General features: G+C 46.3%; 1 protein-coding gene across 2 annotated transcripts; it reads left to right on the top strand.

Moving 5' to 3' along the window:
* Nucleotides 1-3860: 3860 nt before the first annotated feature.
* On the top strand, nt 3861-22696 carry LOC132592836 (uncharacterized). Of its 2 annotated transcripts, XM_088654371.1 has the most exons (7): nt 3861-4230; nt 13487-13568; nt 14982-15590; nt 15777-15858; nt 16872-16954; nt 17160-17286; nt 18138-22696. In XM_088654371.1, the coding sequence occupies exons 3-7, from the start codon at nt 15186-15188 to the stop codon at nt 19625-19627; spliced, it is 2187 nt and encodes a 728-aa protein (XP_088510497.1). In that variant the 5' UTR covers nt 3861-4230; nt 13487-13568; nt 14982-15185; the 3' UTR covers nt 19628-22696. The 2 variants fall into 2 exon arrangements, with proteins under 2 accessions (XP_088510497.1, XP_088510496.1); XM_088654370.1 differs by lacking the exon at nt 13487-13568.
* Nucleotides 22697-24139: the final 1443 nt, after the last annotated feature.

Raw genomic sequence — 24139 nt, 5'->3', positions numbered from 1 at the left:
CATGGCTGCTAGAAGGTTGCCCATGAAGAACATGGTCCTTAGGCTGAGAAATGCCTGGCGTAGGCTGACCTTGGTACATTTCCGTATTGGTGTCCAGGCTCAATTTAGCACATTCCTAAGTTGGTTTAATCAGAAGGAACTTCAATAGATTCTCTATCTAGTTGGTGTGTTTAGCACTGAAGCCTCCTCTTATCAGAGTTTCCAGCACAAGATTATTGGTAATGACGGGTCACCTGAACAGAAACACTTTTGGTGTGACTCTCCTTTCCTTTCAGTCCATGGTTACAGAAGAGTGCAGGGTGTGTCGTGAGGTGTGCTGTGATCATGCAAGCCAGCAGTTAACTGTCTGAGGATCTCTTGCAGCACACAGAGATTCCTTGGAAGACAGAAAAATGTGGGAAAGGTTTTTTGAAATTTAGGAAGTTTTAAAAACACCACACGGATTTCCCCCCCCTATTGCAATTGAGTTATTATTTTTCTCTTTTTATGAACTTCTACATCCTAAATATGTTGCTTGGAAATAGATGCCCAGGCAGTTGCTTTGAATAATGAATGGCATATTTCAAAGACTTTCTCTCTCTCTCTCTCTCTCTCTCTCTCTCTCTCTCTCTCTCTCTGTGTGTGTGTGTGTGTGTGTGTGTGAGAGAGAGAGAGAGAGAGAGAGAGAGAGAGAGAGAGGCTTTTAAGTGATGTAATGCAGATTGTTACTTGTGTTAATTGATTGCAATGGGTCTACACTTAGTTGGATGCAATGTTAATGTTGCTGGGCCTGAGAGCAAGCATGGCCACCCCCACCCCCCACCCTAAAGCAGCCCAACGAGGGCTGAGCCTTAAGGAAGCATGGCCTCACTCAAATCTGCTTCCATTATCTAAAACTCAACACAGAGCACACACTCCATGGGGATGGGAGGCTAACTATAGAAGGGGACTTGGTACTCGTTGTTCTCTCCATTCCCCGGTCTTTTCCTTGTAATAACTACCTGAACACAGGACTTAATGTGCTGTCTTCATACTATACGCTGCTCTGCTCATGATTTGCATCATTGGCTTTTGGCAGCCTGGTTGCACAAGTATAAATTCTTCTTCTTCTTCTTCTTCTTCTTCTTCTTCTTCTTCTTCTTCTTCTTCTTCTTCTTCTTCTTCTTCTTCTTCTTATCACTCGTAGCCGAGTAAGATTGTCTTCCATAAACATGGTTTTAACAATGAGTCCATAAGTGACTGGGAAGAGTAAAAAGGTATCCACTAAAGAGGATTGGCAATTAAAATTGATCTCATATTATAACCTGGCAACAAAAGAAGCAGAAATCAAAGGGATAAAGGAGGGGGGAAAAGAATAAAGATTGGGGAAAATTCAACGGTTATATAGCAAATTTTGTAGAGAATGCTGACCTCTCCAATGATTTATGAAGGCCCATAAGAATGAATATAAAAATGTATAGTCGGAAATTAGGTATACATATGAGAGAAAAAAGGGGGGGAAGGCGCAATATAAGAATGGCTAGAAGCACTAAAGGGTGGGTGGAGACTGGGGTGGTGGAGGGGAGCTTATAAATTTGTATTTTAGTTAATTTGTGTTCATTTTTGAATATTTTGCTTTAATGTTTTATTGTTTTATTATTATTTTTTGTTTTTTGTTTTTATTAGAATTAAAAAGGTAAAGGGACCCCTGACCATTAGGTCCAGTCGTGACCAACTCTAGGGTTGCGCGCTCATCTCGCATTACTGGCCGAGGGAGCCAGCGTATAGCTTCCAGGTCATGTGGCCAGCATGACAAAGCCGCTTCTGGCAAACCAGAGCAGCACATGGAAACGCCGTTTACCTTCCCGCTTGGAGCAGTACCTATTTATCTACTTGCACTTTGATGTGCTTTCGAAATGCTAGGTTGGCAGGAGCTGGGACCGAGCAACGGGAGCTCACCCCGTCACAGGGATTCGAACCGCTGACCTTCTGATCAGCAAGCCCTATGCTCAGTGGTTTAACCACAGCGCCACCTGGGTCCCTCTATTATTAGAATTATTGTATAGTAATTTTTGGATTTTTTTGGATTCATAATTTTTGTAAAGTTTTTTGTGAAAATCAATAAAATTTATTTATCATTAAAAAAGAAGAAAAAGCCATTGCCTCTTCTCCAAGCCCGCTCTCCTCCTCCCCTCCTCATCACCGGATCCCCTAGAATAGGGGATGCTGGCAGGAAATACAAACTTCACCAGGCAATTTGCACATAGGCAAAGAAGCCGTTGGGGGTTTCTGCCAGGCAGGTAGGGAAACCCCTTCCCCGCTCTGCCCATGTCTGGGCACCAGAAATCAGGCAGTGCCGGCACCAGAAGTTGCTTCTATGCATCAACAAAAAATGTACTGAAGATGTATGAAAGGCCTGCAAGACTTTGGAGCAGTCATTGACACACAATGAAAACAAAGATATTGATGCTGGAGATCTGTGCTGTGAACTTCAAGCAGTTGCTCGAAGGCTTGAGTCTATGCCACCACAAAAAGTACTTCTCTTCATACTGCAACACAAAAACCAGAATAGTGTGGCTAATGTTTTTGTTTCTCTTAACAAAATTTGCAAAGGAAAAGGCACGTAAAATAAGATTTTGATTTGCTTGAAACTGAAACATTAAAGAGAGTTAATAATAATAATAATAATTTATTATTTATACCCCGCCCATCTGGCCTGGTTCCCCCAGCCACTCTGGGCGGCTTCCAACAAAACAGAAATTCTAAAATACAGAAATCCATCAAACATTAGAATACAGAAATCCATCAAACATTAAAAGCTTCCCTAAACAGGGCTGCCTTGAGATGCCTTCTAAAGGTCTGGTAGTTGTTGTTCTCTTTGACCTCTAGTGGGAGGGCGTTCCACAGGGTGGGTGCCACTACCGAGAAGGCCCTCTGCCTGGTTCCCTGTTACATTTCAGCATCACATTTTTCAAAGTGATTTCAGTGCTAAAACTGTGTTCTGTTTGAGAAAATAAATCAGAAATTGTTTTATGACTTGTTTTCACAATTTTTAAAAAATAAATTAACAATTTCAAATTCTGTGCTTTTCATTCTTCTTATAATACATCTGTGTTTGAAATATGATTGGCCCGGGGGGGCGGGGTGCCAGAAGGTGATCTCGCCTAGGGCGCAAAAAACCCTAGCACCAGCCCTGGCTGACCCCTGCTCCAAGGAGACACCAGCCAGGCCCCAGCAGTGAGGGGAGAGACTTCGTCAGGCAAGGCCTCCTTCCACCTGCCTTGCTCCACCCTCCAGTCTCTGCTTCTCAATTTGTATTGTATTATTTTATGTTCTGAAGCTTGCCATTGTTTTATTGATTATAGTTTAGAAATTATTGTAACTGTTGAGTGGATTTCTGTTTAACTTTCATATGTTGATATTATTGTTATTATTTTATACTATTCTAATGATCGTTGAATGTTATTTTTTTATGTAGGTTGCTTATTTTAAAGTTTTGTTTTATTATTACATTTTTGTATTGCATTAGATTGTTTGTTTATAAGATGTGCATTTTTTGTTTCTTCAGCTTGTAAACCACCTTGAATATTGTAAGATAGAAAGACGGTACATATACAAATTCAAAATGATGATGATGAGGATGCTGAAGGTGGTGGCCTCCTTGCGGAAGCTCAGCAGGTGGATGGTGACAGTTTGCAAAGTGGCGTTCCAAATTTCAGAGAGGTTTTCCCTGCTCCTTTCCCTCCACCTCTCTTAGTCTAGAATGATCAGGCATCCCCAAACTGCGGCCCTCCAGATGTTTCAGCCTACAACTCCCATGATCCCTAGCTAACAGGACCAGTGGTCAGGGAAGATGGGAATGTCCAAAACATCTGGAGGGCCGAAATTTGGGGGTGCCTGGTCTAGGATTCTAGGAAGGCGGTTCCTGCTCCTTGCACGGCTTTCCCCCACTGCAAGCTGGCCAAGGGAGGGAGCAGCTCAGAGGCTCCCCCCAAAACACAGCCTCTCCTCCGGGTGTGCGCAATGCACAGACCTGCTTTGGGGAGAGAAAGCGCAGAGAGGCAGAAGAGGGGTGAGCTTGGTGTCCTCGGCTTGCCAAGGGTTAAAAGGAGCCGAGCCGGATTACTAGAGAGGGAGAGGAAATAAAGGAGGAGGCGCAGGTCCTCCGGAGCAAAAGCGCCTCCTTGCAAAGTCCGTCCCTGCAAAGGGAGGCTGGTGGTTTTTGTCCGTCTGCGGTGCAAGCGGTGCCTCCGTGGCGCATTCTGGGATCTGGTGAGTCTGGGGGATAACGGGGGAGGGGGTGTCCCAGGGCTGCAGGGGAACGATGCATGGGAGGGGGGCTGTTCAGCTGAGGCAATGGGGGCCCCCCAAAGTCAGGAATCAGAGGGTCCTCCCCGCTTCCTCTCTGCAAAGATAGGGAGGGGGGCGAGTGTGCAGGAGGAGGGCTGCAACTATGTTCTTCCACAGTGGGAAGACGCTGCCATTTTGGGGAGAAAATAATGGAATGCAGATAAACCTATTTCAGATTTGTGAATCAGTCACCCTTGTCGGCAGGGGTTGTAGCCAGGCGGAAACATACGCAAAACGACGGAAAAATACGCAAAACGACGACGACAATGGAAGCCTGACATTTGCCATCCATAAATAAGGAATGTTGGAAAATCGAGGGCAGACAAAAGAGCGAGCTGCTTCATGTGGCGCAGAGTTAAACCTAGGGAACGCCCTCCCACTGGAGGATGGGATGGGCACCAATCCAGACGCCTTTCCCAAGAGGAGGAGAGGGGTGGAGGTGGCAGCTCTTCTGTGCGCTTTCCCCTCTGGTCCCAGAGTGAGCTTTTAAGCATCTTCCCCAGGATGGAGATTCTCTGCTAGTTGCTGCTCCCAAAGTGATGGAGGAGGAGAGGGCGGTGGGAGACTCCTAACCTTAGGAGGGCCCTGCTCTGCCCCCACAGTCAGAGGCAAAGATGCTTCTGAACTCCAGTTGCTGGGAAACCACAGGCAGGGAGAAGGTTACTCTTGCACTCGGATCCTGCTGGGGGGAAGCCCTTGTAAGAAAAAGGAGGGGAAACTGAATAGGAAGTCCCATTGGCCTGATCCTGCAGGACTCTCTGAGGCTGAGTTCCTCCAGATGCAAGCCAACCCTCCGTTGTTGTTCTTCAGTTACTGTTAGAAGGAAAGCTTTCCATTCATCCTCCGCCAGGGGCCTTCTCCAGACTTTGACACATGTACACCTGTTCAGACATGCAGCCTCTCAGGTGTCCTGAGGATCTTTGGAGGCTGAACAGAAAGCCCTGCACAGAGACCACTGGAGGTCTCCTCATCCAAGGAATCCAAGGCAGCAGGAGAGGTACTGCTAGGAAGGAAAGGAACCTGAGATAGGGGTGGAAGAGGCAGTCCCTCCCCCCAATTGCTGTAGTTACTGGGAGACCCTCTCCCCACCACCTATAGTTCCCTGAATTCCCTGGCACAAAGGACAGGTTGTTAAAGGGCAATTGGGGAGCGGCTCCAAGGAGCTCTCAGCATCCTTAATAAACTACAGATCCCAGGATTATTAGGTAGGAGGGAAGAAGCCAATGCTCTCTAAAGTGGGATAATCCTGCTTTGCAGATACACTGTGTGTTGTCTTTTTCCTTCCTTTTTGGAATACTGGTTTATTCGGTTTTATAAACAAGGATCACAGGAGGAATAAAGGATACAAATAAATAGACCGAGTGTTCTCTTGTCATCTGTGCATCACACAAAAAACACACAATATGTTTATGGGAATATCTACAACACCTGGATCATTATTAGTGTAATGAGTCATTGGTTCATGAATTGGTTTAATCAAAACCAGAAAAGAGGGAAACAGGAGAGAGCAGAGTTAACAGGTAACAGTCAACATTTCCTGGCCAAATACCCAGTCAGGAGCCCTTGGAGTTAGTTGTGCTTTGGTCAAGTGTGAGGCTGAGTCATTTTTTTCTCTTAGGTAAAGGTAAAAGAACCCCTGATCATTAGGTCCAGTCGTTACCGACTCAGGGGTTGCGGCGCTCATCTCGCGTTATTGACTGAGGGAGCCGGCATACTGCTTCCAGGTCATGTGGCAAGCATGACAAAGCCGCTTCTGGCGAACGAGAGCAGCACACAGAAGCGCCGTTTACCTTCCCTCTGCAGCGGTACCTATTTATCTACTTGCACTTTGATGTGCTTTCAAACTGCTAGGTTGGCAGGAGCTGGGACCGAGCAACGGGAGCTTACCCCGTCGTGGGGATTCGAACTGCCGACCTTCTGATCGGCAAGCCTTAGGCTCTGTGGTTTGACCCACAGCGCCACCTGTGTCCCTTCTCTCTCTCTCTCTCTCTCTTACGTTACCAACAAAACAATGTAAGGTGCAGATCAACCACACTGAGCCAAATGCTGACGGGGGGTGTTTCTGGAGGCAGACATCCTGGATTTAGAAGGTCATTACTTAAAATTCGGTTGGCCTGCATGTCTTTGGTATGGGAAGGCGAAAATTTATATGTAAACGTTTTATTAACTACTAGCTGGCCTGGCCACGCGTTGCTGTGGTTCTTTCCACTCTGTCCGGACACATGATTTATCCTGCCCCTCCTCCCTCCACCCCGGCTCATCCCTGTGTTTCGGTAGGATACCCTTCCCTCTGTTGTCCCTGGGGAGTGTTGGCCCCTCCCCCTGTATCTCCATACATTGGCCCCCACCCTTCGAAAAGGAACTGTTCTATTTCCCAGTATGCACTTCTGTCTGAGGCCTCTGTTGTCCCTGGGGAGTCTTAGCCCCTACCCCCGGTATCTTCCTACATTGGCCCCAACCCTTGGAGAAGGAAATGTCAGTTTCTGGGTTCCATTTCCCAGTATTTACTTTTGTCTGAGCCCTCTGTTGTCCCCTCTCCCCTGTATCTCCATACATTGGCCCCTGCGCATGCATCGTGGACATTTCTATATATTTAGATTAAGGATCAGGGGTGATGATGTGCCCTGGGATGCAGAGAACTACTTTAAAAATCCTGAGGGGGGGGGTCAAATAGCGAAGCCCCATAGCCCCGTAGCAACAGACAGGCCCAGACAGAAGGAGGGGGGGTCATATGGGGCACTTGGCGCGGACTTCCGAATCTAAAGGGGGCCTCGGTCAACATATTCACAATCAGTAAAATGGAAAAAGTAACAAAAGGGTTAAAAACGGCCCAAGAGAAGGCGCGTTCTGAAGCACCCACGTTGTTCAGTTCCATAAAAAACCCAGGAAGTGGCAAGGGGAAGGTAGGGGGTTGTAAATGGGGTGGGGGGTGGCCACTGCAAATATCTGAGGACTTATACTGGGGAGAGAAAGTGCTTACAATCAGTTGTTTCTCCTAAAATAAGACATACCCATAAAATAAGCCATAGCAGGATTTCTAAGCATTTGCGCAATATAAGCCATACCCCGAAAATAAGACATAGTGATAGGCGAAGTTCTGGAGGGTCCCAAGGAAGAGGCAAAAGTCAAAAGATTTTGGGAGATGATATACATGTATAACGAATTGAGAAAGATTTTTAAATATACTTTCCCCAAAAAACCGGAGGCATTCTTGTTAGGAATTATGGGAGGGGAGATTATGAAAGAAGATCAAGTATTGTTTATGTATGCGACAACCGCGGCTAGGACATTGTTGGCCCAAAAATGGAAACTTCAGGAATTACCAACGATTGATGAGTGGCAGATGAAAATGATAGACTATGCAGACTTAGCTAGACTGACTTGCAGGATCCGAGGCCAAGGAGAGACAAGGTTCCGAAAAGACTGGAGTAAATTTGTAGACTATATGGAGAAAAATTGTAGAAGTTTAAAAACACTTGCAGGATTGAAATAAATCCTACGAATTGACGGAAACAAGGACAATAAGGAACTGCATGGTAGGAGTTAATAAGAAAACCGCATGAAGGGAGGGAGTGAAGTCACAGCTCGGCAGAGCAAGACGAGATGGGTGATTTTAAGATGAATTGTATAAAAAATTTTGTTTTGTTTTGTTTGTTGATTGGAAAATTGAATAAAATTATTTATTAAAAAAAAAGGAAGAGGCAAGGCTGGACGCGTAATAAAAAATAAGACATCCCCTGAAAATAAGCCAATGTGGGGTTATTTTAGGAATAATAAATATAACACGGTGCCTTATTTTTGGAGAAACACGGTAAAGCCTAGGTTAAAAGGGGCACGACTGCCCTTACTTAAAATGGCTGCCGGAGCCTCGCATGTGACACAACGCCCACTAAATTATAAAGCGAAAACCCCTCGCTGTGCCCCCAAGTGTGTGCTAGGAGAAATGATGAACGACTGCCTAATGCTGCCAGGCGTTTATTAATGCAGCCACTGGGAGAGCCTTTGGGCTTGGGGTGGAATTGCTGTTTTGGTGGTTGCAAGGTCTCCTGTTTTACAGGATCTCGTGGTGGAGGCGGGGTTTGTGGGTGGGGTGCGTTGTTGTGGCTAAACCCTGTGACTGCCCCCACATGTCCTGATCCATGATCTATTCAGTTTGTGCCCCCCCCCATGACCGGCGTATCTCATGATGTTTTGAAGGATGGTATTTTTGTCTTGTGGATTTTTGGGGGGGTAGTGGTGCTAAATGGTAAAGTAAAAACCCCTTGCTGTGCCCCCAAGTGCGTTGCTGTGGGTTATCTCCCCCCCCCCCCGGGCCTAGTGGGGGCCTGGCAGCAGGGGCCTACATAAAACAAAGGCCTAGTGGTATGATAATGGCTGCCTTGGTGGTTTCAGTTGCTTGGTTGATGATGTCATTTGGTTTGTGGGTGTGGCTTAGATTTCACAGGAAGGGAGGGGGTGTACTGGGGAGGAATTCCACTTGAGGGCGCTGTTTGACTTGGTGGAAATCGAGGTCTGTACCTGCCCATGTGTGTGATTTGAGGGATTTTTGGCCCCAACAACGCTCGGGGAGTGGCCTGGATCATTGTGTCAAAATTTCAGGACGATCAGTCAAGCGGTTACGGATAAAAGTGTGGAACGCAGTTTCACGATTTTTACATTTATATATACCGGTATATAAGACTAGCTGGCCTAGCCATGCGTTACTGTGGTTCTTTCCTGTGATTTCCCCCCACTCTGTCCGGACACATGATTTATCCTGCCCCCTCCTCCCCCCACCCCAGCTCATCCCTGTGACTGCCCCCACCCTGTCCTGACCCATGAGCTACCAGTATCAAGCCCCCTTTTCCCCCCACCCCCGCGGCACATCCATGTGACTGGCCCCACTCTGTCCCAACCCATGAGCTATTGAGTCCCCTTCTCCCCCCACCCCTCCAGCACATCCCTGTGACTGGCCCCACCCTGTCCTGACTCATGAGCTATCGAGCCCCCTCCTCCCCACCCCTGTCTGAGCCCTCTGTTGTCTCCGGGGAGTGTTGGCCCCTACCCCCTATATCTCCATACATTGGCCCCTGTGCACACATCGTGAACATTTTTATATATTTAGATTATTATTTTTAAAAATAAGAACATGAGAAGCAGAAGTTATTATTGTTTAATTTTATTTTGGGGGTTGTCATTTATTTTGGTGGGTATTGTATGATTTGGGCGTTGTGTGTTTTGTGGTTGTTGTTTGTTTGTTTTTTGTTATCTGGATTTTCTAATTTTGGAGTAGGGGTTTTGAATGTAGGATGTGGTGTTGGTTGTTTTTTTAATGTGTTGTTTGTAATGTTTTTTAATGGTTTTTATTGTGGGTATAATTGAGGAGTATTTGGTGTTGAGGAAGGTGGGGAGAGGTATGTTTGGGCAAAGAGAAGCATCAGGGGTGATGATGCGCCCTGGGACCCAGAGAACTACTTTAAAAATCCTGACCGGGGGGGGGGGAGATCAAATAGTGAAGCCCCACAGCCCCATAGCAACAGAAGGTGCGTTCCGAAGTGCCCGAGCTGTTCGATTCCATAAAAAAACCCAGGAAGTGGCATGGGGAAGTAGGGAATTGTAAATCGGGGGGGGGGGGGATTGGCCACTGGAAATATCCAAGGACTTAAACTGGGGAGAGAAAGTGCATGGTGGTTGTTTTTTTAAAAGACGCAGAGGCTTGCAATCAGTCATAGTAAAAGCCTAGGTTAAAAGGGGTACGACTGCCCTTACTTAAAATGGCTGCCGGAGCCTCGCATGTGACACAACGCCCGCTAAATTAAAAAGCAACCCCTCGCCGTGCCCCAAGTGTGTGTTAGGGGAAATGATGAACGACTGCCTAACGCTGCCAGGCGTTTATTAATGCAGCCGCCGGGAGAGGCTTTGGGCTTGGGCTTTAGGGGTGGAATGGCTGTTTTGGCGGTTGTTGGACGGTGGTTGATGACGTAACGATTTGGCCCCGCCCTCAGAGACCTGCCTTTCTATTGGATGCTGCTGGAGTCTTCAGAGCTTTTGTTGGTGATGTCTAATAGGGGCGTCACTTTTTTTGCATTTAATCATTATTTTGGGTGTGAAAGGTGTGGGAAATTTATGCCAGATCCCTCCCAGATGGGCATGGAACGTTTTGGCCAAAATTTTTACATTAAGGTTCAGCAGTTACAGAGAAAGGCTGTGACCTCTGCGCGCGCAATGCCTACATTTATATATATATATATATAAGATATTGTTAATATTGATTACCTGTGCTTGACCCTAAGTTCCCAGGACAGTATACACCAGGCATAGGCAAACTCGGCCCTCCAGATTTTTTGGGACTACAACTCCCATCATCCCTGACCACTGGTCCTGTTAGCTAGGGATCATGGGAATTATAGGCCAAAACATCTGGAGGGCCGAAGGTTGCCTATGCCTGATATACACAATATTAAGTGCAGTTTAGAATCATAGAGTTGGAAGAGACCACAAGGGCCATCGAGTCCAACCCCCTGCCAAGCAGGAAACACCATCAAAGCATTCCTGAAATATGGCTGTCAAGCCTCCGCTTAAAGATCTCCAAATAAGGAGACTCCACCACACTCCTTGGTAGCAAATTCCACTGCCGAACAGCTCTTACTGTCAGGAAGTTCTTCCTAATGTTGAGGTGGAATCTTCTTTCTTGAAGTTTGAATCCATTGCTCCGTGTCCGCTTCTCTGGAGCAGCAGAAAACAACCTTTCTCCCTCTTGCAATCACAGAAAGAAGATTACTCCTAATTAACTTGTTATTAAGTGGTGTCCTTTGACCCCGCCCACTTGGCCCTCAGGAAAACAACAACAACAACAACAACAACAATTTTATTATTTATACCCTGCCCATTTGGGGGTAGCCCACCTTATTACCATGTCTTTAGAGTGTTGCAGATTCCAAGTGCTAGATTTTTTATGTTAGATCCCTCCTTGATGGGCAAGGTACACTTTGTCCTAATTTGATGCCCCATTCGGTTCAGCGGTTACGTTGCAAGGCTGTTACATCCGCGCACGCAGTGGGAACATTTATATATAAATAGATATCCTTAGGAACAATCTGTATAGAGTTTAGGAGAAATATAAAAACCTGCTGAACAGGAAAACACCTTTATGGCTCTCTCCTATTGAGGCTATTACAATAAATAGAGTTACTATGGAGAGACAATGGGCAACTTACAGGGAATTGCTGCACTTTACAGGGACACGGGTGACACTGTGGGTTAAACTCTTGCCGCAACCCCAGAGTCGGTCACGACTGGACCTAATGGTCAGGGGTCCCTTTACCTTTACCTTTACAGAAGGGGAACCTAAGCTCAAATCAATGGAAAGTGTAAAGAGCCATGTGACAGATTGACTACAATATCATCAGTTATATGAAATGTTTAAAACAGAAAGGAAAAAATGTTTTTAGGACCAAAGCTCGCGCTTTGAAAAAGAATTTTTACAAAATGAAGAAAAACTCTTCTCTAAAATGTACAATCTGTTATTAGATTGGGAAACAAAAGACGAGCTTGTTAAAGCTTCCATGACACACTGGGCAATAGATATAGGACATAATATAGATTTGAATCTCTGGGGGAAACTATGGAAGAGCGGTTTGAAGTTCACAGCATGTTATTCCTTGAAAGAAAACTACCTGACAATGATTCACAGATGGTACCTAACTCTGCGTAGACTTGCTAAGATGTACAAGACTGAATCAGCTAAGTGTTGGAGATGAAATGAGGCTGAGGGTACGTTCCATCATATGTGGTGGGCTTGTATAGGGAAATAATTTATAATGAACTAGCTGGCCCATCATATGTGGTGGGCTTGTATAGGGAAATAATTTATATTGACCAAACTGCGGGAGGCAGTGCAAGACAGGAGTGCCTGGCGTGCTATGGTCCATGGGGTCACGAAGAGTCGGACACGACTAAACAACAAAAGCTGGCCCTGCCACACATTGCTGTGGCTAATCCCTGTGACTGTCCCCCCCCCCTGTGTTGATCCATATCCCACCCCTCCTCTCCCCCACCCCCGGCTTTTCCCTGTGATTTCCCCCAACCTGTCCCGTCCCAGACGTATCATGCCCCCTCTCCCCACCACCCCCAGCTCATCCCTTTTTAAGATTGGAATTATGACAACTTTCCCCTGCAATATAAATTTTTGCTGTATCAGGAAAATGTGATCTATTTTGTGTTTATTTGTAGGACATATGTCGGGGTTTCTATTAAGCCAACCTGTAACCGGATTTTTGCACTGCTCCTGCTGCTATTAGAAGCTAAGTCATGGTTTGACTTAACATTATATGTGCAAACCCAGACTTATGGTTTGTCTTGTTCCAAACAATCCACAAACAGTAGGCAAGTTTTGTTTCCTTCTTTTGGTTTGCTTGGTCCAGGTTGACATGTAAAACGTTTTTAGTAGTGCTGCACCAGCAGGACCAAGGAAGGAACAAAGTGGTCACAATTTTCTAAATTTCAGGGTTGCTAAATAATTGTTTGGCTTAGTGTGAAATTGTGAAGAAAGGAAGAAGTTAGTTAAAGTTTTGAAGTGAGGTATTTATTTTTGTCTTTTGGAGAGGCCCAGGGCTGTTGTGGAGGCCATCTGGTCCGTGGGGGTGGGGGTGGATCGGTGTGATCTCCGGTGTGGGGGTGGGTCCCGGGAGGCGGCGGGATCAGTGGGGGGGGTGTGATCCATGGGGTGGGGGTGTGTGGAGTGGTCTTGTTCGGGGGGAGGGGGTCGCGGGAAGTGGTTTGGAGAGGCCTAGGGCTGTCGTGGGGGTGGCGTTATCGCCGGCAGGATCCGTGGGTGTAGGGTGGGGTGGATCGGTGTGATCTCCAGGGCGGGAGGGGGTCGCGGGATCGGTGGAGGCGGGATTCGTGGTGTGTGTGTGTGTGTGTGTGTGTGGAGTGGGCTTGGCCGGGGGGGGGAGGGGGTCGCTGGTAACTGATTTCCTGGATGGGCGTGGGGAGCGGCCTGGTCTCGGATGTGCGATCTCCGAGGTGGGCTTGGTTGCCTGAGGAGTGGCTTGGTCTCGGGGCGGTTTGCTCTCTGTTGGAGGCGTGGTCTCCAGGGAGTGAGGGATTGTGGGAGTATGTTTGTCCATTGTTCATTGAATGTCCACTGGAGGGCGCAATTTTTTTGACCACAAATCCAGCTTTTTACCTGTCTTAGGTGTGTCAGCTGGTCAGTGTAAGTGCATGATGACCTGCTCACATGTGAGTTTGAGGTTGTGGCCAAATTTCAGGACGATCGGGTAAGTGCTTGTGGGAGAAAAGTGGGGAATAACACACATGCACCTTCACCATTTATATATATATATAAATTGAAAAAATGTTTTAAAGTACTTTTAAAGACAAAAACAAAAACCAGAGTCATTTTTGTTGGGGATAATTCAGATGGAAATTCCCAGGTGTCAAAAAGGTTATTTATGTATGCTACTATTGCGACCTACGGGATGTTATGTTAGCCCCAAAATGGAAAACGAGTGAGGTCCCAACCAAAGAAGTATGGCAACTCAAGTTGATGGAATATGTGCAGCTTGCAGATTTAACATATAGAATAAGAAAACAAGAGGAATATACATTTAGTGAAGACTAGAATATATGGGGGGGATTGTGTACACTTGAAAACGTTGGCAGCGTTAAGATAAATTCAACAGTGTAAATACGTTCTGATGGATGTAATAAGGAAATACTGAATGGTTTAGTTTATATAAGATATGTGGGGATTTATGTTATGCAAATTGAACCATGGAAGGAGAAAAGGGGAAGTCACTGATATTTTAAGGTTGTTTAAATGAATATTCTAAAATGTAAAATAAAAAGCAATAAACATTATATAATTTCTCTCTCTCTCATGATGCTGTAATGTTTGTGTGCTTCGTTCTGCCAAAATCTCGGAGGGAGAACATTGCCACTTCCAACAGGCTCCCCCACTTTCCTGAGATTCTATGTGTATGTTGAGGCTCCCCCCCCCCTTGAGGCTTTATGTTATTGTTGTAAAGCTTGTTGTTATTATTACAAGCAGCTCCCCTTTAGTCCTGCCCTGCCCTATTCCGCCTCTTTCCATGACATTTTCATGCTGCTTCCTGGTCCATGTGACAGGTTGTGTGTCACTGGGAGGTTTGCCTGTTAACTCTGCTCCAGGACAAGTTACATCAGTGGTAAAATTCCATATTGGAAAGAGTTAAAACAAATGACAGTCACAGGGATGGGATGGGTCTGGATTGTTTCAGGTGTCAGAGGCCTTGGTAAAGAGGGAAAGGAGCCAGACACGCCTCTTGTGGGGAGGGAATTTCCCCAAGTGGGATCTGCCCCCAGGATGGCCTCTCTTGGGCCACTCCAAACTCCAAACTCTGAGGGTGTTGAACCTACCTAGAGGGGCCCCTCTGCCTACCCTCCCACCCAAGAGGGTCAGTAGGGAACGAGTGGGAATCCTTCATGTAAGCACCTTGAATTGAGCCCAGTGTCAAAATTACACCCCATACAAATTACTCGCCTGCCAATCTCAGTTTGACGCCATTCATTCATTGAGAACACTGAAAGGAAGGCTCAAAGAGGCTGATTCATTTGACAGAAATCCCTTCTGCTACCTGCACATTTTGCTTAGTAACTTTCCTTCCAAGAGGTAGAAACTTACATCTTACTTTTTATTTTATTTTTTGCAGGAGAAAGCTCAGAGTCTGGGATGTGGAGTCCAGCCTGTTTCCTAGCAAGACTGCTCCATTCTTCTTCAGGGAACCTCTTTATTCTCCAGACCATGTATGAATTTTATTATGGTACATTGTATTTCTTTTTGTAGAATTTGCTAGCAGCTCTCCTTAGGACAGACAGATTCCTTCCTGTCACTTGGAGGCTCCCTGAAAGCCCAGATGGATGAGCCAGACTCAGCTGGCACTGAAGCAGGAAGAGGTTATGCTATCAAAACTGAGAGCAGTGGGGCATTATGGGAAAACTCTGTGCAGAAGATCCTGGGAGAAGAGGACACTCTCTGCTCAGATGTGCAGAGCCAGCAGTTCTGCTACCAGGAGGCCAAAGGACCCCATGAGGTTTGTGGTCGATTCTACCACCTTGACCGTCAGTGGCTGAAGCCAGAAAGGCACACAAAAGCTGAGATGCTGGACCTGGTGATCTTGGAGCAGTTCCTGGCTGTCCTTCCCACGGAGATGGAGATCTGGGTGAGGGAATGTGGAGCGGAGACCAGTTCTCAGGCAGTGGCCCTGGCCGAAGGTTTCCTGCTGAGTCAGACAGAGGAGAGGAAGGAGGCAGAGCAGCAGGTGAGAGAGACTTTTCTCTGGATACTCCCAAGGGGCTCCAAACAGGAGGGAGAGGACCCCCTAATTTTCTAATAATGGCTCATCCATTTTTTGGAAAACATTCAAGGAAGGTTAGGGTTAGGGTTTACATCTGCCTTTTTTCTAATTCTTCTCCCCATTGTCTGTTTTTAAATCTTGCTCTTTCAGGGAAAGGATCCATTTGCAGAAATGGGCTTAGATTCCTCTGAGGCAGAGAGGACCCCGTTGGACACCAGAGAGAGGCCTCTGGGTAAGGAGGAATGTGTCTGGAGGCGGTTGGAGGATGGATGGCGGCTAACAGATTGAGGTTGAATCCTGACAAGACAGAAGTACTGTTTTGGGGGATGGGGTGGGCAGGTGTGAGGGACTCCCTGGTCCTGAATGGGGTAACTGTGCCCCTGAAGGACCAGGTGCGCAGCCTGGGAGTCATTTTGGACTCACAGCTGTCCATGGAGGCACAGGTTAATTCTGTATCCAGGGCAGCAGTTTATTAGCTCCATCTGGTACACAGGCTGAGACCCTACCTGCTCACGGACTGTCTCGCCAGAGTGGTGCATGCTCTGGTTATCTTCTGCTTGGACTACTGCAATGCGCTCTACATGGGGCTACCTTTGAAGGTGACCCAGAAACTGCAATTAATCCAGAATGCGGCAGCTAGACTGGTGACTGGGAGCGGCCACAGAGACCACATAACACAGGTCCTGACAGACCTTCATTGGCTTCCAGTACGTTTCCAAGCACAATTCAAAGTGTTGGTGCTGACTTTAAAAGCCCTAAACGGCCTCTCCACCCCCATATCTTAGCCAGGACGCTGAGGTCCAACTCCGAGGATCTTCTGGCAGTTCCCTCCCTGCAAGAAGTGAACCACCAGGGAACCAGGCAGAGGGCCTTCTCGGTAGTGGCACTCTCCCTGTGGAACACCCTCCCTTTAGATGCCAAGGAGATAACAAACTATACAGCTTTTAGAAGATATCTGAAGGCAGCCTTGTATCGGGAAGTTTTTAATGTTTGTTGCTTTCTTATGTTTTAAATATTCTGTGTAAGCCACACAGAGTGACTGGGGAAGCCCAGCCAGATGGGCAGGGTATTATTATTATTATTATTATTATTATTATTATTATTATTATTATGTATTTGTACACAGCTAAAATACGAAATGGCTACAAACAGCCCAATGCATGAAGCAGGTGAGGCTTTTTCTATGGCCAAGCTGTAGTTAGAGCTGCCCTGCTTCACTCATGGCTTCCTACTTACCTCTGTCAGGTGACACAAGGATGCTGGCAAGACTTCCTCATCCATCTTCTTATGCTGGTGGAGGGGAAGCAGCCGCTCTGGAACCGGATCAGGTAGGGAGAAGGATTCTTTGGGGGAAAGAGGCTGAGAGGTGGGGCAGTCACTGTTCTCGGGGCCTCAACGAATCTCTTTCGCTCATCTCTTGACTTCTGTCAAAACTGCCCTTAACAAAGGCTTAAAATGCCATTCCGGAAGGTTTATGTGCAGAGAATTATCTCTATGCTGTCTGACAGCAAGACATTTTTCTTCTTCTTTTAGGGTCCAGTGTGCTTTGAAGATATAGCTGTTTATTTCACGGACGAGGAGTGGGCTTTGCTGGATCCTGACCAGAGAGCTCTGCATAAGGAAGTCATGGAGGAGAATCGTGGGATCCTGGACTCGCTTGGTAAGACTGCCCATTTGATCATAATATCTGTTTTGAAATGCAATACATTTCTTTATGTGATTCTGACAACCCCACAGCTACCCTTGAATTATTGGTCTTCTTAAACTATGAATTATGAATTATTCATATAAACTATGAATTATAAACTATGAATTATTTTGAATTATGGTGCTGGAGGAGACTCTTGAGAGTCCCATGGACTGCTAGAAGATCAAACCTATCCATTCTTAAGGAAATCAGCCCTGAGTGCTCCCTGGAAGGACAGATCGTGAAGCTGAGGCTCCAATACTTTGGCCACCTCATGAGAAGAGAAGAATCCTTGGAAAAGACCCTGATGTTGGGAAAGATGGAGGGCACTAGGAGAAGGGGACGACAGAGGACGAGATGGTTGGACAGTGTTCTCGAAGCTACGAACATGAGTTTGACCAAACTGCGGGAGGCAGTGCAAGACAGGAGTGCCTGGCGTGCTCTGGTCCATGGGGTCACGAAGAGTCGGACACGACTAAACGACTAAACAACAACAAACTATGAATAGGCTGGCCTGAACTGCTCTGCCCTTTTAAATGTAGGCTTCAGAGTTTTTAGGGAATTTGAAGTAGATTCTGTCACATTTTCTGTTTTGGTTTATGCTTCTCACATTTTTGGCTGACCAACAAGATTACTGACATCTGAAATGGCACAAATTCTATGATTGGGCCAAGCAAAATCAATAAATATGTAATGCCACAGCAGTGAACTCTGTGGTAAGACCTTCAGTTATTCCTCTATCACAAGCCTTCGTGAGCATTGTTCAATATTTGGGACTCCATTTTTTCCTGAGGATATCTAATCAATTTCTCCCTTTCTTGCAGGTGGTGGTGAATTGCTAATTAATAACGAGGGAGAGCATGACAAAATCCAAATGGTGGAAAATCCATATAGATATTCAGATTGCTGGGAGAGCTTCTTTCAGAGATCCCAGTCCACTTCCCTTCAAAACATTCCCATTGGGAATAAGCCATATCAGTGCTTGGAATGTGGAAAAAGTTTCGGGCAGCGTGCCCACCTAAAGGGCCATCAGATTATTCATACTGGGGAGAAACCATACCAGTGCTTGGAATGTGGCAAAAGGTTCAGTCGGAGCACCCATCTCACTTCCCACCAAAGATTTCATACAGGAGAGAAACCATATCAGTGCTTGCAATGTGGGAAAAGGTTCAGTCAGAGTGCCAATCTCACTTCCCACCAAAGATTTCATACCGGGGAGAAGCCCTTTCAGTGCTTAGAATGTGGGAAGAAGTTCAGTCGGACAGCCAATCTCATTTCCCATCAAAGAATTCACACAGGAGAGAAACCCTATGAGTGCTTGCAATGTGGAAAGAGTTTCAATGCGAGTTCCAGTCTCACGGTCCATCAAAGAATTCATACAGGGGAGAAACCATATCAGTGCTTGGAATGTGGAAAGTGCTTCAGTCACAGGCCCGGTCTCACGGTCCATCAAAGTATTCATACTGGGGAGAAACCTTATCTCTGCTCAGAATGTGGAAAGAGCTTCAGTAAGAGGGCCCACCTCACATCCCATCAAAGAGTTCATACAGGGGAGAAACCGTATCTCTGCTCAGAATGTGGGAAAAGTTTCAGCCAGAGTTCCCATCTCAAGGGTCATCAAAGAATTCATACAGGGGAGAAAGTGTATCAGTGCTTGGATTGTGGGAAGAGCTTCAGTCAGAGGGCCAAACTCTCTTCCCACCAAATATTTCATATTGGGGAGAAACCATCTCAGTGCTTGGAATGGGGAAAGAGCTTCATTGCGGGTTCTAATCTTAAGGGAGACCACAACCAAATCCACAAAGTGGAGAAGCCATATCAATATTTGGAGAGCTCAGAGATGTTCAGTCAGAAGGAAAGTCTCTCTTCACATCATAGTATTCACAGCAGGGAGAAACCCTATCAGTGCTTGGAATGTGGAAAGAGCTTCACCCAAAAACTAAGCCTCATTTCCCATCAAATTACTCATACAAGGGAGGTACCATATCACTGTCTAGAATGTGGAAAGAGCTTTAATACAATCACAAACTTCCGCCGACATAAATATATTCACAGTGAGGTGAAACCGTATCAGTGTTTGGAATGTGGAAAGGGCTTCGGTCGGAAAGAGAGTCTCACTTCCCATCAAAGAATTCACACAGGGGAGAAACCCTATCAGTGCTTGAAATGTGGAAAAAGATTCAGTCAGAGTGCCCATCTCACTTCCCATCAAAGAATTCATACAGGGGAGAAACCCTATCAGTGCTTAGAATGTGGAAAGAGCTTCAGTCAAAGCCAGCATCTGACTTCCCATCAAAGAACTCACATCGGGTAGAATCATAGAATTGTAGAGTTGGAAGGGAGCCACTGTTATCTGGTCCAATTCAACTCTTACCGTCAGAACGTTTTCCCTCATTTTTAGTTGGAATCTGCTCTCTTGTAACCTGAATCCATTGATTCGTGTCCTACCCTCCAGAGCAGGAGAGAACAAGTTTGTTCCATCTTCTATGTGATAGCTTTTTAGATATTTGAAGATGCCTATCATATCTTTTCTTTTTCAGGACATACCCAAATACCTTTACTGTTCCTCATCAGGCTTGGTTTCCAGACCCTTGATCATCTTGGTCGCCCTCCTCAGAACACATTCAAACTTGTCAATATCCTTCTTAAATTTTGGTGCCCAGAACTGAACCAAGGATTCCAGGTGTGGTCTGAGGAAGGCAGAATAGATTGGTGCTATTACTTCCCTTGATCGGGACACTAGACTTCCATTGATGCAGTCTAGAATAGCATTAAGTTAATTTGCTGCTGCATCGCTTTGTTGTCTTATGTTCACCTTGTGGCAAGCCAGGATACCCCACCTTATAGTTGTACAACTGGTTCTTCTTGCCCAGGCATCCCCAAACTACGGCCCTCCAGATGTTTTGGCCTACAACTCCCATGATCCCTAGCTAACAGGACCAGTGGTCGGGGAAGGTGGGAATTGTAGTCCAAAACATCTGGAGGGCCGAAGTTTGGGGATGCCTGTTCTTGCCTAACTACAGAACCTGACATCTGTCCTATTTGAAATCCATTTATTCAGCTTCATGGCCAAATTGGGATTTGAACCCATGTTTCCCAGGGTTCCTGAAACCCTTATCACTATACCTAATCACTTGCTCTCTAGTAACACTCTTGAAAAATGTGCATATGTGTGCATCTCCTTAATGTTTGTGTGCAATGTTCTGGTGTTTTGTATTTAAAGTTGTATACACCTGTATCAAAGTAATTAATGTAATAGTGATAAATAAGTACAATAGTGGTTTTAAGGAAATTGTAGCTGGGGAGTGGGGGTGGGTGTTAGGAATGCTAAAGTGAAAGATTATTGGCTCCGAGTTTGAAAGCACCAAACGGAGCAGTTTTCACATAAATCACAACAAGATCTAAAAAAAATATTCGGTTCAGAAACTTCAGCTGGTGCAGAATTCAGTCACCAGGTTGATCACCGGAGCAAGACAGTTTGAGCATAATACACCGATCCTGGCCCAACTGCATTGGCTACCGATTAGTTTCCGGGCCCAATTCAAAGTGCTGGTTTTGACCTATAAAGCCTTAAATGGCCCAGGACCGCAATACCTCAAGGACCGCCTTTTTCCATATGAACCTACCTGTACCCTGAGATCATCTTCCGAGGCCCTCCTTCGTGTGCCTCCTCCGCAATAGGTCCGGAGGGTGTCAACACGAGAACGGGCCTTCTCTGCAGTGGCCCCCCGTCTATGGAATGCTCTCACCAGGGAAGTTCGCCTGGCGCCTTCATTATACACCTTTAGGCGCCAGGCAAAAGCGGTCCTTTTTAACCAGGCCTTAGGTTAAAATCCAATACCCTTTTAAAATGTAGCTCTTTTGGGGGGAGTATTATTGGGTTATTGCTTTTATTTTTATTTTATATACTGTGATATTAATAATAATAATAATAATAATAATAATAAAGATACAAAAAAACTCAACAGCAACAACCCCCCCTCCAAAAGCCCCAGGGACTGTTCAACAGGCTCAGCCATTGCAGCTGGAGTCAGTCCATCAATCCTCCCAGGCTAGGTGGAAAAAGGCCTGCAAGGCAGAGAGCCATTGTGGTGGTGCGGTTAAGAGTGGTAGACTCGTAATCTGGGGAACTGGGTTCGCGTCTCCGCTCCTCCACATGCAGCTGCTGGGTGACCTTGGGCTAATCACACTTCTCTGAAGCCTCTCAGCCTCACTCACCTCACAGAGCGTTTGTTCTGGGGGAGGAAGGGAAAGGAGAACGTTAGCCGCTTTGAGACTCCTTTGGGGAGTGATAAAGCGGGATAAATATGGTGCTGGAGAAGACTCTTGAGAGTCCCATGTACTGCAAGAAGATCAAACCTATCCATTCTGAAGGAAATCAGCCCCGAGTGCTCACTGGAAGGACAGATCGTGAAGCTGAGGCTCCAATACTTTGGCCACCTCATGAGAAGAGAAGAATCATTGGAAAAGACCCTGATGTTGGGAAAGATGGAGGGCACAAGGAGAAGGGGACGACAGAGGACGAGATGGCTGGACAGTGCTCTCGAAGCTATGAACATGAGTTTGACCAAACTGCGGGAGACAGTGGAAGACAGGAGTGCCTGGCGTGCTCTGGTCCATGGGGTCACGAAGAGTCAGACACGACTAAACGACTAAACAACAACAACAACAAAGCGGGATATCAAATCCAAGCTCCTCCTCCTCCTCCTCCTCCTCCTCTTCTTCTATGGTTGCTTCAGTAGAGACAGGTGGAGGGTGAAAGTAGCGGTTGTTTTGAAGTATTGTTGCATTGGGTAGATTAGCAGTAAAGGAACAGCTTTATAATACCCCTTGTTAGGGCTGCGGGTGGCGCTGTGGTCTAAACCACAGAGTCTAGGGCTTGCTGATCAGAAGGTCGGAGGTTCAAATCCCCACGACAGGGTGAGCTCCCATTGTTTGGTCCCATCTCCTGCCCACCAGCAGTTCGAAAGCACGTCAAAGTGCAAGTAGATAAATAGGTACCGCTCCAGCGGGAAGGTAAACAGCGTTTCTGTGCACTGCTCTGGTTCACCAGAAGTGGCTTAGTCATGCTGGCCACATGACCTGGAAGCTGTCTGCGGACAAACGCCGGCTCCCTCGGCCTATAGAGCGAGATTAGTGCGCAACCCCAGAGTTGTCTGCGACTGGACCTAACGGTCAGGGTACCTTTACCTTTACCCCTTGTTACAGTTGGGAAGAGGTGGGGGGGGGGGTTTAGTGATTTGTTTCCTGTTCTTGTTTTTATCATCACACACTTGGTGTTTTTATATTGTATATTTATGTTGTGTATCGCCCTGAGATCTGCGGGTAAAGGGCAGTGTACAAATGTAATAAAATAAATAAATAAACTATTATAAAAAAGAAACAGGAACATTTGAAAGTATTTGTTTATGTACACAAAGTGACCTTGGAACCCTTGTTATCTATCTATCTATCATCTATCTATCTATCTATGAGTCACATTCCACTGCACACCTCCTTCTTTGGTAGGTTAGGGGTGAAGTGTTCAGATAAGAGTTCTCTGTGATGACAGAATACTGTTTTGGACACACCAAGTGGAATGGAAGAAGCAGAAATGGAAGGAATGGTATTTCTAAATTAGTAGGATACATCATGGCCTACAGGAATGGGTTCGGAAGATATGGAACTGGGTATGAATTAATGAATATAAATGGGATAAAACTATTTTGAAGTATGAAGATGCGTTTTACTCTTAATGTTAAGGGGCCTCGGGTATCCAAGAAATCACACTGTGGACTCATGTTCAGCTTGTGGTCTGCTAAGACCCCTAGATCATTTTCACATGGACAATTTGCCAAGGCAGGTGTCCCCTGTCTTATATTTGTGCATCTGGTTCTTCCTGCCTAAGTGCAGAACCTGACATTTGTCCCTATTGAAATTCATTTATTGCATTTGCAGGTATGTACCACTTTTTTCTCCAAGGAGCTCGAGGGGGTGCTACATGGCTCTCCCCCTCCTCATCCAACCTGACAATAACCCTGTGAGATAGGTTAGGCTGTGAAGCTCAGGTACATACCGTATACACATTCGAGGGAGGCTTTGTCACAACAGACACTGGTCTTTTGCAGTCACTATTGGAAGAAAAAGAATGTGCAAATATTGACGCTAAAATACATCACTTAACAGTGAAGCAAAACTCGAGCTGTGGTGGTGAGGATTGTGGCAAGCCGCAAGTGAGGCTTTTATGGACTGAACCATGTTAACAGCCGCCCAGTGATGCTACTATAAAAAAAAGCAGATCTAATGGTTCACGACACAAGCCAAAATAAAACAAGACCTCATCAGTAATTCAAATACAGTATTAATAGTAAAACAAATATGACATTTCAGTTGTATATTCTCCCGCGCAGCCTCCGAGGGGAAGGGCCGCCGCCATGATAGGAGAGGCAGAACGAGGCGGAAGGCGCCCGCGTCCCCCTAGGAAAGGCGTCCCCCTCGGCGGCAGGGGCCACGCGCGAAGGTTCCGCCTCCGGCGCTTGAGAAACAGAAAGGAGCGGGGGGGCGAGGGCAGGCTATGGCAGGGGGCTGGACTAGATGGCCTTGCGGGGTAGCAGCTCTGCTATTTCTCTGAGTCTGGGGGTGGTGGACTCTCTTCCCTGGAGTTTAGTAAGCAGAGGCGGGGGGGGGGCGTCTGCAGAAGGATGCTCCTTGCGCGAGGGGGTTGGACTAGATGGCCCCTGGGGGTGCCTTCCCGAGGAGCCCGAAGAGCTTTCGCAGCCAGGTGTCAGAGGCTCGTCCAGACCCAAGGAAAGTATCGCCCTCCCTCCGTCCACTTGCACAGGGAGTG

Source organism: Zootoca vivipara, chromosome 11 (genome assembly GCF_965207765.1).
Source record: "Zootoca vivipara chromosome 11, rZooViv2.hap1.1, whole genome shotgun sequence".
In the NCBI taxonomy this organism is placed as follows: domain Eukaryota; kingdom Metazoa; phylum Chordata; class Lepidosauria; order Squamata; family Lacertidae; genus Zootoca; species Zootoca vivipara.
The sequence above is the reverse complement of the archived record's forward strand: the minus strand, read 5'-3'. Positions and strand labels throughout refer to the sequence as shown.